Raw genomic sequence first — 21,523 nt, 5'->3', positions numbered from 1 at the left:
CATCACAGTTATCGCCCATTGCGGGTGCTTTGGACACATTTGTGATTGGTATGCAGCATCATCGCCATTGGCGCAACGAGGCCAGCAACCTCCAACTGCGATATTCCAGCGCTGGCCCACGCTGCTTTGTTCGAACTAACTTTCTTGAATATATCCATCTGTCAACAATCTCATGATCTTCAGAATTGAAGTCTTCCTACTGTGCATTTTATCTGTCCGGCATAATCATAGCCCGTATTATCTGGTCTTTCGTTTATCACCCCGCATTTCAGAATACTCCCATTTCTCCTCACCTGGATAAGGGCTAAACGCCCTGCAATACCATTCCAGCAACCAAGATGAGTGCAGACCAAGGCACAAACTCCTCAAACTCATCAGCATCAACATCCTCCTCTTCTCCCTTTGATCCAGGCGTCTTTCTCCCCGGCGGCCACAACAATGATCCCCGCTCCCGGAAAACAGCCCCACGGCTGGCTACAAACTGAATCACTTCATGCTCCGCGTCCGCGACCCGCAGCGCTCGCTCCACTTCTACATCAACCTCATGGGCATGCGCACAGTCTTCACCATGAATGCCGGCCCTTTCACACTATACTACCTAGGCTACCCTCCCACATCGGCAGACCGAGCAGACCTGCCCTCCTGGTCTGCCCGGGTCGCCAACCCTCCGGTTCTCACGCAAACCCCAGGATTGCTGGAACTGTACCATGTCCACGGGACAGAAAAAGCAGACACCGAGGGCGGCTTCAACATGTCCACTGGCAATACGCCGCCGCATCTCGGCTTCGGACACTTAGGGTTTACGGTCCCGGATGTTGCGGGCACATTAGAGAGGCTTAGGAAGGAAGGGGTCCCAGTCATCAAGGAGCTGGGTAATAGTTCGCGAGAGGGTGTGCCGTTGAGTTCGTGGGAAGAGGAAAGGGGAGTCGGTGTGGGCGAGATTCATCCGAATTATCAGAAGCTCTTCAATCAGATTGCTTATGTCGCTGATCCGGTAAGCTCATTACCCTTTAAGCAATCGAGCAATGTATTGTGATATTTGAAGCTCACTCGTTGCAAGGATGGATATCTAGTGGAACTGATTCCTCAGAATTTACATTGAGGCCTGGCAAGGCACACCATGGCCGTTTTAGTGGAACTCTTGACAATGTGCAGTGTTCAAGGCTGTAAATACACCTGAACGCAGGTCTGATGACACTGGGATAGACATGGTTCTCTCTGCAGAAATAAGCAAAGATCTAACTTCCTTTTTTAAAATCACAGAATAACGCCAACCATGATATCCATACATGATGCTCAAAAGTGTCAATGGCCGTCTATTCCGCACCCCAGGTGTCATCCATCTCCGCAACATCGTAATCAACGTCGTGGTTTCCATCCTTGCGAGCGTTGAGCTGGTCCGCAGGTTGCAACGAGCCCGCCGTAGACTCCATGACCGTATCTTCGTCCGAAGCCGGCTTAGTATCCGAGCCAGGACCCGAGATCTGAGCAGGCGTAGTAGCACTGACGGGAGGGTTGGGGACCCAGCTGAGCTGGACCTCTCCAACGGATGGGATGTTCCACGGCCCGCGCATGAATTTCTCGGCCTGGTAGCGCTCCTTGAAGGCCACGACGACAGTGCTTGGCTGTTCAGGGTGAGGTTCGATGGACTCGTACTCGCCGACGCCCTGGAAAGGCAGTTGTTAGTAATTATCCGACGCTGGTAAACTGAAAAAAAAGGGGAAATACTTACAATGAGGAACTGTCTCAGGGCTTCATCCTTTTCCGTATTCAATTCCACACCAGACACAGCGATTCGCTTGGGCCGGTTGTCAAGCCGGAGAACACCGCCGCGGCCACGGGCAGCACCTCGCCCACGGAAACTTCCACGGAATGGAGGAGCGTACCCGCGAGCACGTGGAGCGAAGCCGCCCCGATAGCCTGCAACTCCTCGTCCCCGACCACGGTAGGAGAACGGTGACGCGCCTGCTTCCGAAGCGTTGGGGTCGATTCCAAGGGTCTTGGCTTCGGCCTCGAGAGCTGCCAGCTGCGCGCGGAGCTGCTTCGTCTGCTCGCTTGCATTTTCGTCGGCGGGGGACTGACGAGCTTCGCCATCGTGAGTCGTGCCGTTGCTTGTAGCGCTGGCGCCGAGCTTCCGTAAGAGCCGCTCCTTCTCCTCCTGCTGCTTCTTGAGGAGTTCTTCTCGCTGTTTCTCCAGTTTCTGTTTGGCCTCATCGGTCTCCTTTCGCTTGCGCATTTTCTCCTCGTACGCCTTCTGCGCTTCCTCCTGCTGTCTTTGGAATTCCTGAGGATCGAAGACGGGGCTTTCGTCCATTGCGTCTCCCGCCGGCCGTTGGTCATGGTTTCTCTCAGCTTTGGGCTTATGCCAGTAAACCTTGACGAAGCGATTGTCAAAGATGACCTTAGGACTGGACCATGCCCGCTTGGCTGCTGCGTGGCTGTCGTACGTGATCAAGGCCAGTTTCCTGTGCGGTTGTAACGAGATCTCAACGATCTCGCCGTATTGGGCAAAGAACTCCCGCACCGTTGCCTCGTCGAGCTTGTCATCAGGGATTTGTTCTACAACGATCGTCTTCATTGAGGGATCGTCGCTGGGACCAGCGGCAGAAAACTCAGACCGACGTCCTCGGCCTCCAAAGCCGCCTCTATCGCCACCGCGGCCACGGCCACGACCTCGGTCACTGCCGCGCATCGGGCCTCCGTCTCGTCTTTGCAAGTCCACCATAATGGAAGCTGATTTAGGATCATATTCTGTAAGATCACTGATTAGCAATAGTCTGCGCTCAGAGCAAGATGCTAATCGCTTACCGTCTTCCTTTGCCCCAGGACCGGTATCATGCTGGTACGGACAGGCCGCCCCGAGGTAGCAGATGCCTTGCGTCTCGTAGAACGGGCACCGCTCAGATGACTTGGCCATCATTTGCTCCTGGGTCTGACCAGCACCACCTTGAGCCGCCATCGGCATCGGAGGCATGCCAGGCATCTGAGGGAACCCCATGCTCTGTATGGCCATCATTGCTGCCATCGGGTCATTCTGGTCGAACCCGGGGAATGATGGTGGCATGACTGGGAACCCAGCGCCAGCAGGAGGGAACTGTGCAGGCGCACCCTGGGGTGCCCGACCATCGCGCCCCATCCAGTCGCCACGGCCGCCTCCGCGCCCTCGACGAGGTGTCTTGAAGGTCCGATTATGAGGCACATCTTCACGTTCCTGCTCTGTCTGGAAGCCCTCGTGGTAGGTACGCTTCCGGTTAAAATTCGAGCCGTCAGGTCCTGTGTGCGACGGGGGTGCGCCGCCCATTGGCGCTCCGTAAGTGCCTGTAGAAGGACCGGAGGCCACGTTGTACGGGAACGCTTGCTGGGGGAGGGACACGGGCTGTGGCAGATCATGAGTGAGGGGGGCTGAGTCTGAGGATGCGAGACGGCCGGAGGAGCCTGCTGCTTCGGGCCAAAGGTGGCGAACAGCTCATCGACAAATTGCGTAGTATCTAGAAGCAGCGACAGTTCAGCAAAGGGAGCTCTGTGTCGAATGCACCAAACACGAACAACACTTACGCTCTCTCAAAAAGTCCTCCAAATTTTCCACCGACGCCTTCCTGATCTCATCATCGGGAGCATCTGACCGGATAAGCGCAAGTACGTAGTCCGCAAGCACATCTGAATCAGCATCTGATCTGTAATTAAATGATGCCAATCGTGGTCAGCATTTCCGAGTCCAGGGAGATTTATGCAATGGTACGCATGTGCGCTATGACTGGGTTCGACCTACATGTCTTCCAGCTTTTTCACCACCCATTTCTTCACCTCCGTCGCCTCGTCTTCGGTGAGCTGCATGTTCGTAGCTGAAACGAAAAGCCGACCTCTTGTAGGAATGCGAGCAGGTACTGAGAAGAGGCTCCGGCAATTTTCGAGCACGAGTGCGAATGTAGCTGATGTGCGTTTCGAAAACGAACTTAATTGGTGTCGTCGAACGTTTCCGATCGGATAGAAGGGGTTAAGATATCAGACCTCCAGCAATATCAAGAGGTCAATTTAGGCCATCGTGCGAGTTGAAAGAAAGATGAGGGCGTGGGACAGAGCTTTGCGCCTCGACGCTGGGGAAACGCGAACGACGCGGATGACGGTGGAGTCACGTGGTCTGTATCGAGGCCTTCCCCTACAGAATCATGAGTGAGCTCAACAGTCAAGGGCTCTCCTGGTGAAGAGGTACGGCAGGATAGAATCTACGGAAGAATCCACGATGTGAAAGCACCGAGAAATTTGAACTACTGAATGAAATTTTTCACGTCCAAGCAAAGAACAGCAAGTAAACTATTTAAAGAGCCCTCGCAGTCATAAACGTAACAAATAGATTATAGGAAGCCATAGCGAATGCACGCGCACACCTGGATTCTACTTCTCTAGGTATTCGAAAATCCACATACGACATGAACCAAGCCCGTGTTGTGTCTCGTTTTGAAATTTTGCTCATTGAATTTTCCTTGTCTTTTCATAGACAATGTAGAGGGTTCGTCAATCTCATAAACATATATTTACAGCCATGACTGACTGAAAACATATCAGGCGGGTATGGAACATTTTTACAGCTTGTCGTAGTACTGTGAAAGGTGTTAGCAACGTATTTAGTGAGATCAGAGAGTGCCAGAAACTTACGTTTTCGTAACCAGGGACCTGCTCCTTGAGACCCTTGCGCTTACGCATCTCAGCAACGGTCTGACCAGGCTTGGTAGTGGGGTCAAGAGGAGAACCACCAGGCAGAATAGACCAGTGGTCGAAGACAGACTGGGGGAAGGCCTGACCACCGGTGGCCTGGCGGAGATCGCCGTTGAAACCGAAGGACTCGTTGACAGGCAGGTAAGCCTTGATGTTGAACAGAGGAGTACCAGGACGCTGCTCCTCGCTGTAGACGTGACCACGACGGCGGGTGAGGACACCGTAGATACCACCCATGGCCTGCTCAGGAACCTGGATTTCGACGTTGAAGATGGGCTCCTGGAGACTAGGCTCGGCAAGCAGGGTAGCGGCGTACAAGACACGACGAGCAGTGGGGATGATCTGACCACCGCCACGGTGGATGGCATCAGCGTGCAGAGTCACATCAAGGACGTTGAAGCGGATAGAGCGCATAGGCTCCTCAGCAATGGGACCCTCACGGGTGGCCCACTGGAAACCAGAGACGAAAGAGTCCTTGATTTCGTTGAGGTACTGGACGGCCTTGGTCTGGTCAACCAGCAAGTTGGCACCGGTGGTGTCGGGACCGAAGCACCAAATCTTACGGGCATCGGTAACATCCCAGCCGAAGTCGTCAGCGAGGAGACGGGCACGGGCCTTGAAATCGTCACGGGGTTGATCTTGCCGGACTCGATGGCGAGGGAGACCTCCTCGCCGAGGGGCTGAGCAGTGACGTAGAGACGGTTGTGCTTGTTGGGAGACTTGGACAGGGCGGTCATGCTGGACTCAGCGCCGACGGTCTCACGGTAGGAGACGACAGGGTCGGAGATACGGAGAGGGACACCGGCGTGGTCCTCCTCGAGATCCTTCAAGCAAATTTCAAGGTGCAGCTCACCGGCACCGGCAACAATGTGCTGACCAGACTCGTTGATCATAGTCAGGACACAAGGGTCAGACTTGGACAGACGCTTGAGACCTTCGACCAGCTTGGGCAGATCCTGGGCGTTCTTGACCTCAACACCCCGCTGCACGACAGGAGAGACGGAGAACTTCATGACCTTGAGGTTGTGGGCAGTCTCGGAGGTGGTGAGGGTACCAGACTTGAGCAGGAACTGGTCAACACCAACCAGACCAACGATGTTACCAGCAGGAACATCTTCGATGGGCTCAACGAAACGACCCATCATCAGGATGGTACGCTGGATAGCCTTAACGAAGAGATCCTCCTTCTTGCCAGGGACGTAGTTAGGACCCTGGATGCGGACCTTAAGACCGGACTTGACAGTACCGGCGAAGACACGACCGAAGGCATAGAAACGGCCCTTGTCAGAGGTGGGAACCATCTTGGAGACGTAAAGCATGAGAGGAGCCTTGGGGTCACAGTCACGGATACCAATAGCGCACTCGTCGTCCATGGGACCCTCGTACAGAGTCTCGGCACGGTACTTCTGGGCAGTGACGGGAGAGGGCAGGTGGATACAGATCATCTCCAACATGGCATCAGCGGCGGGCAGGAACTTGCGCATAATGACCTTGAGCAGAGCCTTGCCCTTAAGGTCCTTCTCGTCGCTGGCAAGCTTGATCTCGAGCTTCTCAACGAGCTTGTGGATCTCCTCAGTCTTGTCGTTGTTGACAGCAGCGAAGATCTTGAAGATGGGGTCCAAGATGAACATGTTGAAAGCACGCTGCTCGGCTTCACCGGACTTGGACCACTTCTTGGTCTGGGGGTTGAAGTAGTTGTCACCCTATGAAACGTGTTAGCTAGCTGGTTTATGTTTTTGCTTCCGGAGTAATGGTTCCACTCACCCAGAGACGCTCAAGCATCTTCTTACGGTCAACACCGAACTTCTTGGCGTACTTGACAGCGAACTGGCGGACGGTGAAAGCCCATCCGTGGAGACCGGAACCGAAAGCAACGGTACCGCGGTCGGGGTAGACCTGAACATCACCAAGAGCCTTGTCGTGGTAGGTGGAGATGATGACGTTAACGGACTCGACGGTACGAGAGAAGGACTGATAGAGATCCTCCTTGGTAACCTGAAGTTCGAGCAGAGCACGGTCGACCTTGTTGATGATCAGGACAGGCTTGATACGCTCGGTCAGGGCCTGACGCAAGACGGTCTCGGTCTGGACACAGACACCCTCAACGCAGTCAACGACGACCAGGGCACCGTCAGTGACACGGAGAGCGGCAGTGACCTCAGAGGAGAAGTCAACGTGACCGGGGGAATCGATCAAGTTGACCAAGAACTCAGCACCATCGACCTTCTGGGGGATTTCCTTGAGATCCTCCGGATCGGGGAATTTGGCATAAAGAGAGATGGCAGTCGACTTGATGGTAATACCACGGTCCTGCTCATCGGGACGAGTGTCCATGTAACGACCCTCACCGGCCTTAGCAGCCGAGATGATACCGGCACGCTGGATCATGGAGTCGGTCAGAGTCGACTTTCCGTGATCGACTATAATCCCAATATGTCTTAGTATTTGTAATCAAGAAAAATCCTGTCTTCTTTTCCTCTTCGCGAAGCCACGTACCGTGAGCAATGACGGACATGTTCCGGATGTTGGCCGGACGGTCCATGAGGGACCGGATCTGCTCATAGTCAGTTTTGTTTGTCCTTCATCTCGTAGCTCTGTTCTGCTCTTCTTGCTCTCTCTAGAGAGTAGGCTTGGCAAACCCGGCGCGGGGATCAACGAACCTCTTCGATAGTGAAGCTATAAACAGCATGTTAGCAATCTTTATTCGATCCCATCCCAAATATAGTCTTCATTGCTCGAGGATCGAGGATCGTCCAGGGAAGAGTGAAGACTTACTTAACCATTTTGACGGTTCTTTTCTTTTTTAAGCCGTAGAGGCGGGGTTGTGAGATAAGGTGAAAAGGTAGAGGGAAAGAAAAGGCAAAGTCAAAAGCAAGAACAAACGACACACAGAGATCAGGATCGAGGACTAGCTCGACCTGACAGCAGAAATTGAATAGGACGTAAAGGACCTATGTGCGCTGCTCAAGAAGCGGGCTGAAGTGGGAAAAAGGAAGCAGAAGTGTGGTGGTGGTGGGAAGAGGGGAAAAAGAGGGAGGGAAAGCGAGGAAGGACGGCGGGTGGGGACGCTGCAATATTATTTGTGCAAGAGAACTCTTTTTTTTACCCTCTGATTTTGAAATATGGGATGTGCGTTTCTTTCCCGTACTGTTGCCCTGCCATTATTATTACTATTGCCCCTCAGATTTTTCTTACAGCCTACAAAGCCCTGGAGGTTGATACCTTAGGTACCTATGTGCCCGTCATCACTGCCCTGTACCATGTAGTATTATTATCATCAGAGCTTAGCAATCATCAACCCAGCCATGGACAAAGGCAAATCCGTACTCATTTATTGACCGACCAGAGGTTACCAGAGCTAGAGGGATTGACCAGTTGACTCGCAGTATATTCCTTCCCTTATGGATGACCTATGAACTGAGTTGCCAGAGCTCTTCCACCGTGGTTCTTCCCTTCGTTTGAGTCACATTGTGACTCGTCTAGCTAACCAGCTATAGCTTTAAAGCTTCATCAGAGCTAGCTACCATATTTGACGTTTGCTTCTCTAAACTCTGTCCTCTTGCAGAGGGCATTGAAGGGTGGCGTTGGGCTCAAGACACTGATATCACGATTATTTCAGTGACTGTATCAGAGTTACCTTACCACACCTCATCAGCCCACTTGCTCTGTCAATTACTGTTACCTAGTCGTTTCGAAGTCCAAGCTAAAGATGACCCCGCTTACTGAAAATAGTTAGCTCCATTGACGTCGGAAAGAAAAGCATGAAAAATTTTCAGGAAACAGATCGCTCAGCAACCAATGAGATGTTGTGAGCAAACACTTTCCCCACCTCACCGCTTAATTTATCAGACGCGGAGTTAGGAATTAACGAGCTCATAGCTTAATAATTACCTGCCTTACAAAGGTAGCTTACCACACCCAGTTCATCTCAAATGTAGCAGCTTCATGCAGGTCGATGTACTCATTATTGATAAGCTGATTTAGACTATGTACAGTACTAGACATTATGCACAATGCAGGCAGACTATCAAGGGCTTGAAATCAATCTCGAGAACTCTGAGAAGAGCATGTAGAATGACCCACTCTAAACCGCCTGAGATGATGTATGATCTGTGGTTGTCAAACACCAGCCCACGTGTGATACAGAGACTAACGGCCATGTAGAGGGAACAATGCTCATGATGATCCCAAAATCTTCGCGTATGCATCCTCCACTTCTTTTGCAATCTCCAACAACGTCACAATAATGATCTGATGGGTGATGTTGGGCAGCTTGTCCCGTTGGAGCCCAATCCACTCCAACGGTGGGGTGGCCTCGCCCATATCCCGTAGCTGGGGCGTTTCGATCACTGGTGGTTCCAAAGCCGTATATGTGTACTTTGACTGGGGTACATTGACCACCGCTGTAATCTTCTCCTCTTGCTTATCCCCATCTCTCTCCGGTCCGGGTCCTCGAGTGATGCGAACCGCCGACGGCTGCAGCGGCTTGCCGAGTCGGGACGCCAACGCACGGGAATGGCGTTCCCACATGTCCCGGATGAAACTGATGCGCGAATAGTTCCATCCGACATCCACCTTGCCTTCGAAAGTACTGCGGAAGATGTACTCTATCTGCGGATGGCCCGGGGTCTGCCAAGTCTCCATACTAGCCACAAGCCGAGGCACCTTGAGGATCGTTCCCCCCGAGACCCTATGGCGCGACTGACGATCTCATTGACTAGAAGATCCTCAATGTCCGTAGATGTGGGACGGTTGATGGCCGAAAGAGCGACACGCAACTGCCCCAGCGTGAGCCCAAGCGCACTGTGTATCTTGCCCTCCTTCAGCGAGACGTAGAATCGTGCCTGTGCATCGTGTGCCTCCAGTTTGAATATCTGGTTATCGAAGAAGGAGCTCGGGAAAACACCGAGATTGACGTCGGTGATGCTCACGACCACCCCAGTGTTGAGAGATATAGGCGCCTTCTCGGCGTTGGTGTCTTTGGCTTTCTTGGCCAATTCCTTGGCTTGGGTTTCCATTTTCTCCGTAGCCACCGATGTTCTCCTGCGCAGGTATCTCTCAACTTCGCGCAGTGATGCTTCGTACGCTGCTTGTTTGTCTTGGGCCAGCCGCTGCCAGCCTTGGATCAGCGCCAGACATTGCGACGCAGTCAAGCTAGTACAGAATACTTGCACTTTATCTCCTTCTAGAATGCTGAAGAGCCGCTGTTTAGGCGCACCATTGGCGCCTCGGACATTGTACATAAGGAAATCGAAAATTGAGATATTGGCGACCAGGAATGGTTGGTAATCGAAAGAGACCTTGGCTTGTAGCTGTTGGAAAGAGATGGAGGCCTGAATGAGTGGAACAGAATGCGCATTGGGCTTCTCCTCCGGCCATTGAATGGATGTGCGAATCTTCAATGTCTGAAGCTCGACCGACCCGCTCATGCGGCCTTTACTTTCTACCTCAGTAGACTTGAAACCTATGCTGAGTGATTGTTCTCGATCAGATGTCTTCCTCGATGACAGCCACAAATCGTTGACTGCGAACTGTGCCTTTCCAAGCGTAGACCCCAGATCAAGTTGAATCTCAAGCTTCTCAATGGCAACCGCACTATTCCACGGAAATGCTGGCGCTGCTGCTACCTGTTGGTAACGCTGAACGATATAAGCCTGAGGCTCATTTGACTCCGCTTGAAATGCCCTGCCGCCATTGGTCTCTCCGTTGGAGGGAACCCAGATTTCACGGAAGAGCAGGAGGTCTTGAACTTGCTTTGCGTTAAGCATCACTTGCATCGGACTGACTCGGAGCACAGCCGAAATGCCCTTCGAACTGCTCAGATGTTTGCTATTCATGAGAGACATGACGATGGACTTCACGTCAAAGCTCGCAGTAGACTCGTTTGAGTACACATGCTTGACTGATGCCTGCAAGGAATTGAAAGCTACCAGAACCGCCAAGAACCTTCCCTGCTCATCGGATTGCACCGTGTTGACAGTTATGTAGACGCTGTCGAAGCCTGCCGTGGCCGCTACTCTAGCGATGGGCTGACAGCTAAGGCTAAACTCCTGTTTGCGAATCAAAATCCCGACGTTCACCTTGCAACGACCAAGAATTGAGGCCGCATCTTTCGTATCAAACGGGGCTTCCTGCATTAGCTTCTGCGGCTGTAACATGGCGGCACTGGGCGGTTTCCTTGGCTTATCGTGGCCCTCCATGACCTCCTTGATGGCGGCGGTCATCTGCTTTATTACAGGAACAAGCGACGGGTATAGGACATTCGTCGAGGCATCAATCTTTAATTCTGCGTTCAATGCGGACACATCCTTGCCATTGTCCTCAAATTGGACTTTGACCGCCACCCCAGGGGCTCTGAGTGTTGCAGTGGTCGCTGCATCTCCTTGGACGTACTGCCCATACTTGGCTTCCGGCCGGCGACTTCCCGTCCAAGACGCAGTCAGCAATGTCTGTTGATCGTCGGTGGATTTGCTCTGAAGAGACAGAATAGCTCCCGCAAAGTCAACGTCTACTAGTACGGAGCGTAGACGTTTGTTTCCAAAGAGAGGACGCTGTTTGTTGCTTTCGACGTTTGGCTTCGCAACCAAGACAGAATCCGCGTCACGTATAACCTGGCCAGCAGAAGCGATTGAATCCCGTATCATACTGGCTGGGAGGATGAAGTCAGATGTTGCTCGCACGTCGAGCGACTTTCCAGCGGCCTGGAGGGCCAGCAGAATCTCCGTTTCGTTTGAAGAATATGCCACATTGAACACCAATTCAGGCATGAGCGCGGAGTTAAGCGATCGCTTCCGCCGGTCACCAGAAGCCGGCACCATCTGTAATTGCATATCTTCAATTCGAAGCTTGGCGGCATTGGGTCTGCTATTGGACAGATCCACCCGCTTGATACTGAAAACCAGATCATCAGGCTTGCGCCCTGATCTATGCTGCGGCAAGGTGGACATGTTCCATCCGATCTGAATATTGTTCAAATGCAATGAATACATGTCCCTGAATAAGTCATTTGGAATTGTCTCATCGCTGATCTTGATCTTTGGGATGTCTGGGGCTTGAGCGGTTAACTCTGCATGACCACGACGGCGTAACTTCCTCAGTCGCTTGACCTCGTGAGATAAGTCGAGCGTCTTGATGCGATCCTGAAGATGGCTAGCAATGTCAACAACTAGCGCGGCCGTTTCGGAAAAGAGCTCAATGTCAAACTTCTTGCTGTTCAGATGATATGCTCGCCTGGTTTCACCATCTTCACGTGTCACGGACGTTCCCTGAAGTTTAGCTTCCACAGCAATACTGCAGAACGAACGACTTTGAGACGCTTCGCGTTTCTTCAGATCAAAGACGATATTCGAAGCGTCGATATTAAATTCCGGGAACTCCATCGGGCGCCCTTGATCCAATCCATTGTCGAGTCGCATGCGTATCATTCCCAGGTTCAAGTCCATATCAGCCGAATATTCCTTACCATTGAGACCTGGAGCAGTAGCATGAATTTTCGTTCCTGCCATGGATAAACGAGCCTTGTAGAGAAGACCACGCTCTGAAGAAAGCGCTTCTTTTTGGTGTGAAGATTTATTGATGGCCAGAACTTCTTCGAGATGCAGCTGCAAGATCTCGGCGTTCTGCTTAAGATCTGACACCAAGTGGGAAACTTCAGGTTTTGTTAAAGCGCCCAGGAGACTCCGCACCGCGCTTGCCTCCAACTGAATAAGTTCTATAGTTGTATCGACATCCACTTCCATGCCGCTGGACGGCATGTTGACCACAACCCGCCCATTGATGGGTGGTATCTCTAATCGTGACAAAGCGCAGCGCCCGCCTCCTTCGTTCGAGTAGAAGGTATGGGAATTCTTCTTGAGGTCGAAATCGACCTCGATCTTGGATTCCGTCCTGGGCATGACTGACATTCGTGCCACCTTGCCAGCAATCGTGTAGGTCAACGATGGTAGAATACGGAAACTCAGCCGATAATCGTCCAAGAACATTGCGACATGGAAGTTATTGGAAGCTGATTTCTTCACCACCGTGCTTGTGCCCGGCCGGGAGTCACTGAGATTCTTAGCAAGCCGATGAAGGTACCGGACCTCATCCGCTATCACTCGATCCGCTGTGTGCGCGAGGCTCACGGGATCTTCTTTCATGTCATATCGCAATTTCCTGCAAGATCCAGCAATCTTCCAGTCGTGAGTCAATTCCTTCCTTTTCTCTTCCGTGATGCGCGAGGAGTACAAATACGGATCGCGGACGTTCCAAGCCATCAACGCCTTGGAAAGACTAGATAGTTCAGTGGAGCACGTCTGAGCACTGAGTAATACACTTAGGGCCTCGGGATTCTCCGCTTCTTTTGATTTGCGGACGATCGAGCTCCTCAGGCCCTTGCTATACATTGCTAGTTTGATGTTGATCCCGTCCAGTATTATGAAACCAGTGTCAACCCCGAAAATGAGATGCAGCTCGTTGTCTTCCATGGGCTGATCATTGGATGCCTGAGCAGAAGATGCGGACTCTAGTTTGACCGAAGACATCGTCTTTAGCACACCATCAACAAGCTCGAGAATTTCCCACCGCAGGTGGAGGCCAACAGACGAGCAATAAGTCTGCGAAACGATCACTCTCGTCGGTTTCTTGTCAAGTAAAGTCTGCCGCGAGCCGATAGACAACGCAGATGACAAATCCTCAACGACAAAGTCACTCTCTTTCGGTCCAGGATCAATGGTGAAGCGAAAGTTTTTGACTGTAAGCGACGCTGCTATTGCTGTGGGTATATCTGACGGCTCCGGCTCTGATGTGTCCCAGATCTTTCGCATCACATAACTCTTCTGTACATGTGCCAAGTCCCAGGCACGCCACTGGTCGAACCCTGACAATACAGTTGCCTTCGCGTTAGCCGGAATCGAGATATTGTCATTGGAGCATTTCAAAACCAGGTCTCGCTGTTGATGTACTGGTAGATTATTGTAGACATTGCGAATCCGAGAAATGATTTTCCATGAATCGTGCTGCCGTAAATGAGTGGGAGCAACCCTAAGAACATGCGAGATGCGAGTGAGGAACGCAGGGTCAGGGATGTTTCCCGCAGATTGGGTAAGGGAATAAATTATAAAGCGAAGTCGCTTGCTGCCAACAGAGGAGCTATGTTCAAAAGACGAGGCGACAGAATCAAACATAGTTGTTGCCCGACGAACGAGGACGGCAAGTTGCTCCACCGATTTCGTGGAGCTGATGGTATCAAAGCCACGAACCTGAAGGTTAGTTCTAGTGATGGGCGCTGTCACCAGCCAAAAGCCCAAGTCACTAAGAAGACACCGGAACCCAGCCTTCTCCTGAAATGCATCCGCCCGGCCGCCCTCAACAAATCCGGTGAGACTCTGGGCCGCGGCATGAACGGTGAATTTTTTATTTATTCCGGCTAGAAGATCACCTTTCTGTCTTTCAATCCTCGTCCGGAATTGTGTTCTCAGGTTGGAAATCTCGATGCTATACTCATCCCGAAAACCAACCTCATGATTCATAGGGGAGTCAGAAGCGTTGACCATTTTCGCAACTATGAATGGAGCACGAATTGCAAAGCTCGTCGATTGTTTCGGTTGTTTCATTGACTTATCATGACCAACGATGTCGGATATGACGTCCTTCTGCAGCGAATCGATTATCTCAATCGGGTGACTCGGTTGCAGTTGCTCGAACAACGATGATAGCATGAATAGGAACTCAGGTGAGCAAGCGCCTCTAAGTCCCGAAGGTAACTCGCATAGGAAATTCGTGTGAGTTACTCTTTCCTCGTCGAATGCTGAGAATAGAGGATCAAATTTTGCAACGAACTCTCCATCTCGAGAAACATCCCCATCTGACATTCGTCTTGTGGGAAGCTGCGAACTATCCAAGGAGATCTTGTGAAGCGTGAATTCGGGCATTGTCCATGCACTCGAGGACTCGGAGCTGGTTGTTGTATGGAGCGCCTTCAGAAATTCCCTGGCCTCGCTGTATGTTGATATGTCTCGAGCATCGTTATCAATCCGTTGCTCGAGTTTTCGATCGCTTCCTATTTCCTGCTGATTTCGCAAAGACATCTTCTTGCGCCTCGTTCGTCCTCTCCCACTTCTAACGCTCGAATTATCTGAAGGCAAGACGAAGCTGTTTGAGCTTTGCTGGCTCCTGGAATCGGAGAGACTGTCCGCTGAGGATAACGTATGAGGCTGCTTAATAATAGGCTCAGGCATGGAAGGTATGGCAATTGTTGGAGGAGCAAGTTGATCATTTGGAGTGCGCAACGAAGTAGGGTCAACATTTTCCCAATCAAACATGAGCCATGGTGTTCTTTGAGTCCTCTGGTCGTGCACGCCGATATGTTCTTGTTGCAATTTCCTATTCTCGTCGATATCTGCCCTCCGCTGTGCCATTCTCAATTTGATCGTTGTCTGGAAAAGCGCAAGGGGAGATACACCCGCTGGCGACGAACTTCCTTTCAGGTCAATATCGCGGCAGTTAACCGCAGCGATGGAAAGATCAGGTACAAGAAGGCTCATGCGCTTTGAGAATGATGCATTTGCCCAGTCGTTGAATTTGGTAGTGATAAGCCCTGAGCTGAGTATCAACGCCGCCTGGTCTGACACAACCGAAACATGAATTGGTTGGATTTTGGCACGAAGGAAGGTGACATCATGGAGCCCAATGGGAACCAACGGCGGAAGAGCATTCTCTTCGTTATCGAAAGACTGATCGAAGCTCTGCAAGGCTGCAGCCAAGCAGCCCAAGAATTCCGCCGAACATTCACCAAGGATTTGCCCTACTTCAAAGTCCCAGTTGCAAACATAGGTCGGCTCCGAAGGAGGCAGGCCAAATAGGCGATGCCCGTGGATGAAAGTTCCATCAATGAACAGCTGAGTATCAGATATGCTGGCTGGTCCTTCAACCCTATGCACCTCCATAGCTGCTCTCAGGGGCGAAATTGAGAATTGAAGGTCCATGTAGTAGTTGGTAAACCGCAAGTCAACCTCCAAGGAGGGAGTTGTGAGCCTAACACATTTCAAGCGATCATACATATTCTCCGGCAGAAGGGCACAAGCATCATCAACGGCAACATGAACGATAACATCGAGGTCATTCGACTTCCGATTCGGATTAATTCCATTGTGGAAATTAACTCGCTCCTCGGAATATGCCAGTTCCTGAAATTCTTCAAGGGTTTTGAAATGCATTTCGTCTCCAAAATAGTTTTCCCTTATCGTCATGAAACTTTTGATCAAGAATCCATATAGATAGAGCTTAGGCGAAACACCATTGATACTGAGCAACAAGGTGTCGGTGAGATCTGGCGCTGTTGAAAGATAATAATTGTATGACCCTCCGAGGGAAAGACCGTCGAGCGTGGCAATTGATCGATCTCGCAAAAATGTGTGCAGAGTATCCCACTGCGGCGACAAAAAGTCTATTCCACCACTGTCGAGATAAACGTTGAACTTGACGGCATTTTCCTCCGGCTTGTATGTTGTCAAAGGAATCAAGACATCAGATGTCAGCTTCTTGCCCTTGATCACCAGCATCCGGTTGTCATCTAGATCAGAGGGATTGCTTATGATGTTGAGGTCATTGACGTTAACAAAAAGCTTGAAATCGACGAACGACAAGTTGAGAGTATAGGTAAACGGCACGAAAGTGAAGTATTCCTGTGGGGGCCCAGACGCCCAGTCACTCACGAGATCAGTAAGAAGGAATATGTGATCGCGCAACAAAAACAGCTCCATGTTATGACTCTCAACGTCGAACGTCCATGTACGAAGACTGTTCCAGGAAAGGGGGTTAGAGAGATCGCAGGTGACAAGCTGCCTAGGACATTGCCACAGCAATGCATGATTGACACTGGAGGACAGTCTAGAATCTCGAAGATCCAGATCGAGTAAATTGTTGAATCCCCTTGTAGTCGAGGCCACCATATCCATAGTATAGGTGACAGTGGAGTCCCCAGCGACGCGGAGGGACAGCCAACCAAATGGACGGATGTCAGGGCCAAGGTTACTTTTATCACCTTCCGCAGGGCGCGATTGTCTTCTCTTTTGCTGCTTCTTTAGTTTCGTAGCTCCTCTGATTGCATCAGCTCGGCCTTTCCACAGCCAGTCTTTTGACGGCTCCCTCGTCGGGATGCGCAACGTTGTTTCTTGGCTCATCTCCAGTCTCATTTTGAAGACTGTGTTTCTTCTTAGGTCACCAGGAGCTAATGATTCAGACGACTGGGAGCTGCGGTAGGTGTTTGGGAAAAACACGTTCTGCAAGCCGACACGCTCCCTATCGGCCCAAGGCCCGTAGTTGATAGTGCCCCCATCCAACTTGATGTCGATGCCCCATTCTGGTGGTGGCGCACCATTTATGTCTGAGGAAGCCGCAGAAGTTGACATCTTCCCAGGGTCTTGTTGAGACACGACGCATCCGGGAATATCCCAATAGTAGGATATGGCCATGCTTGGGCTATCAACAAGGGTTGAAAATCTTCCATACTCAACAGAATGCCATTCTTCATGGTCGTCTTGAGTACTATCGTCCAGATACCGGGATAGACCAATCCAATGGGCATCGTTCCGAGGGCCTGTCTGGTTTTTAGGCGTGTTTATGCTTTTGTTGTGATTATGAAACGACTCAACTGAAGTTTGGAAGTAGGGAATGAGGTCCCGTATACTGTGCCACGCCCGTCGTTTCTGGAACTGGTAATTAAAAATAGTGTCTCTTTTGCGCTGCCTGCCTGTTTTGTCTTCATTCTTTGAACTTAATCCATCAGCAGCAGCGAGCTGGCTCTGCTTATAATCTGGGTTGGGTCGCATTTGTATAACAGGATGGTTGATCTGAAAAGAAAAGACCTGACGATAAAGATCGTACGGACCGGCATTGCAGGCTTCTATGAGACCAGTTCCACTGTCAAAGGTGGTGGTCAAGACTGATCTTGTGTTTTCATTTCCAATGACAATGGCGCCCTTATCGCACGCGATTTTGAGTGGCAGGAGTCGGAGCAGCCTCGATAGACTCTCCCCTATTTCTTGTGAAGATTCAGCCACATTTTGTGACCCTCTCCTTTCCATGTCATTTCCCTGACGGGTTTCCTTCAATTGCGGCTCCGACGAATCTCTTCCTGTTTCTTGCGGTTTGGTAGGACTCGGTGGAGCTGTCGGACCATCGCCGGCAATCGGTTGGCCAAAGCCGGCAAGGATACTGTCGTACGCCGGCGTGCGATTGTATATAAACCACTCCAGGCCGTAGAACTGAATTGTAATACGACAGGGAAGATTGTCCGCTCCTTTCAGGCATCCCTGTTCTCCTTCGCCATTGTCCCTGCCATCCTTGTCCAAGCTCTGAGTATCGGGGCGTTGAGATCCGGCCGGCGTCCTTTCATTGCTCGAACTCAGCAAGGACAGATCAGTATGTCTGACTGTGCGCTTCCAATAATGCCATGTTATGAATCCTCCGTGCACAAAGATTGTCTCGTTCACCCCGTGGTATCGGATACTTTTCCAGAAGATCCTACCTCCGAGTAGCGAGATCTGGAGCGCATGAATGTCGACATAGGCGCGGTAGTAGTGCCAGGTATAGGCGCGGATAGCGTACGACAGGAGAGTTGCGAAGAGACGATTAAAGTAGAGCAGGAAAAACAGCACCCTGTTGGTCTATTAGCAACTGGCGTCCTTTCCGGGGGAAATACGGGGAAAGATACAAGATGCAAGATACGATGAGCTCAAGGAGGAAAAACCTTGGGTATAATTAGTCAATGTCAATATCTACTAACCATCACGTTCCTTACCAGTTAAAGCTGGGATCAGGGGTTAAAGATAGGGTTGTCAAGCTCGTGCTTGTGTTGGCCATCTCTTCCTAATCTGGGTGCGCCGATGGCCGCAAACATGGCGACTCAGCAGAGCGAGCGATCTCTCCTCGAATAGACCGGACAAATGGTGGGAAGGAGGCTCCGACAGGACCTCATCGTACCAACTGGATTTGTTTAATTCGAACCTCAGCAAACCATAGTGCTCAATCCTCGCGTCGTTGAGAGGTTCTCCCTTGGCATTGAATTGATGAGGCTAGGCGGTGTCTTTGATCCCTCCTGCCTACGCAATGCGGCACGGGACTTGGTCTGGATTTCTTTGGGTTATCTAGCTAGTCAGAGAGCTTCGTCCTTTGTTGTTTTTCGGCCACGGGTCATATTTCGAGGAATATCTCGCTCTTGATCTTATTTTCTCGAAGAGCAGCTCCTTTATCTTCGAAGGATCATGTTTTGATATTTTTGTTATCTCCGCTAGGTTGCAACATGCTTTGCGGGTAGACTCAGGTAATCAACGAAACGCGCGGTCATGTACCGCGGAGTCTTCACGACAATGACTGCAGGCTCTTCTTCTTCTGGTGGTACAGGGTCGAGGCTGGCTCGAGCTGTGGTGATAGTTGCTGGCGTCTCTGCACTGGTAGCTTCGATGCTGTCACTTTTGTGAGTATCACATGTAGTATGGCTATTACCTCAAGGATCGCTGAGCTAACATCACCTGTTCTTTGCAACTAGGTCCATATGGCTTCAGACGTGCGATAAGACCCTTTCGAGCTCATCAGCTATGCGCTGACTCGTTCCACAGTAAAAATTATCGAAAGCCGTTGCTCCAACGATACGTTGTTCGCATACTCTTGATGTTAGTGTTTGCTCCTAAGCAGGAGACCATGAGCTCATTCGGCCTAGGGTTCCAATATATGCGGTTGCTTCTTGGTCAAGCATCGTTTCACGACGAGCGTCTTTTTGGCTAGATCCTATTCGCGACGTCTACGAGGTATAGCAGAAGCTCTGTTCCATTGCGCCTTGGTGTTGACGTCTGCTCTTTAGGCCTTCACGATCTACACATTCTTCCAGCTACTCATCAACTTTCTCGGTGGCGAGCGGGCTTTGATTATCATGACACATGGACGTCCTCCTGTATCTCATGCGTGGCCCCTGAATCACTTCCTTCCAAAGGTCGATATCTCGGATCCGCACACATTCCTGGCTGTCAAGCGCGGGATCCTCCAGTATACATGGCTGAAGCCTATTTTGGCCATCGCCTCAATCATAATGAAAGCGACAGATACCTATCAAGAGGGCTACCTCGGCCTGGAGTCAGGTTACCTTTGGACAGGTATCGTGTACAACGTCAGCGTCACTGTTAGTCTTTACTCTCTCGCAATGTTCTGGGTCTGCTTGCACAACGACTTGCAGCCATTTCGGCCGGTTCCCAAGTTTCTCTGCGTCAAACTCATCATCTTTGCCTCCTATTGGCAGGGCTTCTTCTTGTCCATTTTGCAGTGGTTAGGAGCCCTGTCGAATGGTGTGGCAGGATACACACCCGACAACCTCGCTGCAGCAATACAGGATAGCTTAATTTGTTTTGAGATGCCCATTTTCGCCATCACCCATTGGTACGCCTTCTCCTGGCACGACTACGCGGATCCAACCATTTCCGCCGCTCGGCTGCCGGTTGTGTATGCACTTCGAGATGCCTTTGGAGCCAAAGATCTGGTGGAAGACACGAAGATGACTCTTCGGGGTGAGAACTACGAGTACAGGCTATTTGATTCCGGCGATCATATCATCCCGCATGCCGAGTCTAAATCTCGAGTCAAACGCGTGATGGACGGAATGCGGTACGAGCGAGGCGGAAAGGCAAAGTACTGGATTCCCAAGCCAGGAGAGGTCAACAGTCGAACTCCTTTACTGGCCGATGCAGAATCGAGTAACCGGAGTCGGAGAAGCAGTGCTCTGGAACGTTTCCGTTCAAATAGCGACATTGAAGAAACCACTCTGAATCCAGACGATGAGGAATTGTTCAACAAAGCTCGCGCGTTAGAGTTTGGGGATTGGAATGTAAGTCTTGCCCACATTGACGACGAAGAACGAAGCGGAGAGCTGACTTTTTCCAGTACCCCGTAATTACAGCCAACGTCGTTCCAAGAGATCAACGTTTGCCGAGTACCACAACCTACCAGAATGTCGAGCAAGCGGCCGAGCCAGTGAAGAGAGCCCGAAAGCACAGGAAATCCCGTACGATGAGCGGGAAAAGTGAGCAGCGGGATGACCGCAATGGCTCGAGTCACTCCCGGCGAAAAGGCAGTCACGAGTCGCCTTCCCTCAAACGCGGTTCAAGCTCCTTGACATCCCAAGGTTCCCACCGCAGCCAGTTAGTTGACCTCGTAGTCGAAAATCGAGAGGCTGAGGAGGAGGAACGGGCGCAAGCCCAGAGAGCTCTTGGTTCAGCATGGGTCGAACCAGAAAACAAACACTTTCAGTAAGTTCACGATTCTTTCGAGAACTGGTTGGGGAATAGCATTAATTGTTTCACATTTAGGAGGCCTTCCGGTAAACCAGTCGACGAGGAGAACCACACAGCACCGCCTGGAGGGGGCGGGAGCACCTCTAATGAAACCACGGAAGCTGTGAAACAGCCTGAAGAATCCGAAGAAGAAGAGTCGAGAACGCCAGTTTGGTCCTATGGGAGCCTGGAAGAGGAGAACGTTTGGGGTAAATAGATGGAAGGGGTTTAACTTCAACTGATGCCAAACGCCTAATGACGAGACGACCTGCGATTAATCATTCTGGGTGTTCAAACAAATCTTCTAAGATGTATTATTTTCCATTTGGCAATTGAATATATGGGATACGATTGAGCGACAGTTAAAGCCAGCAAAATGAGACCGCCCTTTTTCTAACCACGGAGGTAATCAGGCATCATTGGCCGGAAAGCTGATGATAGGAAGGCGTGGTCAAACAGAGAAAGGCTAAATGACTTCTATTATTGTCTCCTGGCGACGTGGTAGTGATAGA

General features: G+C 51.1%; 5 protein-coding genes across 5 annotated transcripts; 2 read left to right on the top strand and 3 right to left on the bottom strand.

Moving 5' to 3' along the window:
- Nucleotides 1-493: 493 nt before the first annotated feature.
- P174DRAFT_416861 (putative lactoylglutathione lyase (Glo1)) lies at nucleotides 494-1,102 on the top strand (the record flags this gene model as incomplete). The annotated part of the gene is made up of 2 exons (XM_024824542.1): nucleotides 494-994; nucleotides 1,061-1,102. 2 exons carry the CDS (start codon nucleotides 494-496, stop codon nucleotides 1,100-1,102), a joined length of 543 nt encoding a protein of 180 aa, XP_024687759.1.
- A 34-nt stretch (nucleotides 1,103-1,136) lies between these two features.
- On the bottom strand, nucleotides 1,137-4,072 carry P174DRAFT_437608 (CCCH zinc finger and RRM domain protein). The gene is made up of 6 exons (XM_024826343.1): nucleotides 3,770-4,072; nucleotides 3,556-3,674; nucleotides 3,424-3,488; nucleotides 2,809-3,376; nucleotides 1,733-2,751; nucleotides 1,137-1,667 (listed from the first exon to the last, which is right to left on the bottom strand). Exons 1-6 carry the CDS (start codon nucleotides 3,832-3,834, stop codon nucleotides 1,317-1,319), a joined length of 2,187 nt encoding a protein of 728 aa, XP_024687758.1. The 5' UTR covers nucleotides 3,835-4,072; the 3' UTR covers nucleotides 1,137-1,316.
- Nucleotides 4,073-4,259: 187 nt separating this feature from the next.
- Nucleotides 4,260-7,632, bottom strand: P174DRAFT_437607 (elongation factor 2). Its single transcript, XM_024826342.1, has 7 exons — nucleotides 7,489-7,632; nucleotides 7,374-7,389; nucleotides 7,210-7,267; nucleotides 6,478-7,133; nucleotides 5,414-6,416; nucleotides 4,654-5,351; nucleotides 4,260-4,598 (listed from the first exon to the last, which is right to left on the bottom strand). The coding sequence occupies exons 1-7, from the start codon at nucleotides 7,494-7,496 to the stop codon at nucleotides 4,581-4,583; spliced, it is 2,457 nt and encodes an 818-aa protein (XP_024687757.1). The 5' UTR covers nucleotides 7,497-7,632; the 3' UTR covers nucleotides 4,260-4,580.
- Nucleotides 7,633-8,666: 1,034 nt separating this feature from the next.
- P174DRAFT_447700 (putative fermentation associated protein (Csf1)) lies at nucleotides 8,667-18,752 on the bottom strand. Its single transcript, XM_024828693.1, has 4 exons — nucleotides 18,494-18,752; nucleotides 18,407-18,442; nucleotides 9,420-18,351; nucleotides 8,667-9,342 (listed from the first exon to the last, which is right to left on the bottom strand). The coding sequence occupies exons 1-4, from the start codon at nucleotides 18,553-18,555 to the stop codon at nucleotides 8,890-8,892; spliced, it is 9,483 nt and encodes a 3,160-aa protein (XP_024687756.1). The 5' UTR covers nucleotides 18,556-18,752; the 3' UTR covers nucleotides 8,667-8,889.
- Nucleotides 18,753-19,061: 309 nt separating this feature from the next.
- On the top strand, nucleotides 19,062-21,228 carry P174DRAFT_361551 (OSTA/TMEM184 family protein; the record flags this gene model as incomplete). The annotated part of the gene is made up of 6 exons (XM_024821794.1): nucleotides 19,062-19,168; nucleotides 19,311-19,364; nucleotides 19,445-19,499; nucleotides 19,553-20,566; nucleotides 20,623-20,987; nucleotides 21,048-21,228. The coding sequence occupies 6 exons, from the start codon at nucleotides 19,062-19,064 to the stop codon at nucleotides 21,226-21,228; spliced, it is 1,776 nt and encodes a 591-aa protein (XP_024687755.1).
- Nucleotides 21,229-21,523: the final 295 nt, after the last annotated feature.

This window comes from Aspergillus novofumigatus, assembly GCF_002847465.1.
Source record: "Aspergillus novofumigatus IBT 16806 chromosome Unknown P174scaffold_1, whole genome shotgun sequence".
Lineage (NCBI taxonomy): Eukaryota > Fungi > Ascomycota > Eurotiomycetes > Eurotiales > Aspergillaceae > Aspergillus > Aspergillus novofumigatus.
The sequence above is the reverse complement of the archived record's forward strand: the minus strand, read 5'-3'. Positions and strand labels throughout refer to the sequence as shown.

What these genes read in the sequence shown, in the direction of transcription:
- P174DRAFT_437608 (XM_024826343.1), bottom strand. Translation starts at nt 3,834, where the DNA reads ATGCAGCTCACCGAAGACGAGGCGACGGAGGTGAAGAAATGGGTGGTG. An exon ending in GTGAAAAAGCTGGAAGACAT is followed by an intron (nt 3,675 to 3,769) that starts GTAGGTCGAACC and finishes ATTTAATTACAG; the next exon opens with ATCAGATGCTGATTCAGATG. An exon ending in TCCTGGGGCAAAGGAAGACG is followed by an intron (nt 2,752 to 2,808) that starts GTAAGCGATTAG and finishes GTGATCTTACAG; the next exon opens with AATATGATCCTAAATCAGCT.
- P174DRAFT_437607 (XM_024826342.1), bottom strand. An exon ending in CATGTCCGTCATTGCTCACG is followed by an intron (nt 7,134 to 7,209) that starts GTACGTGGCTTC and finishes TTGGGATTATAG; the next exon opens with TCGATCACGGAAAGTCGACT. An exon ending in AGATGCTTGAGCGTCTCTGG is followed by an intron (nt 6,417 to 6,477) that starts GTGAGTGGAACC and finishes CACGTTTCATAG; the next exon opens with GGTGACAACTACTTCAACCC.
- P174DRAFT_447700 (XM_024828693.1), bottom strand. Translation starts at nt 18,555, where the DNA reads ATGGCCAACACAAGCACGAGCTTGACAACCCTATCTTTAACCCCTGAT. An exon ending in CTCATCGTATCTTGCATCTT is followed by an intron (nt 18,352 to 18,406) that starts GTATCTTTCCCC and finishes ATAGACCAACAG; the next exon opens with GGTGCTGTTTTTCCTGCTCT. An exon ending in ATCTTCTAGTCAATGAGATC is followed by an intron (nt 9,343 to 9,419) that starts GTCAGTCGCGCC and finishes GAGACTTGGCAG; the next exon opens with ACCCCGGGCCATCCGCAGAT.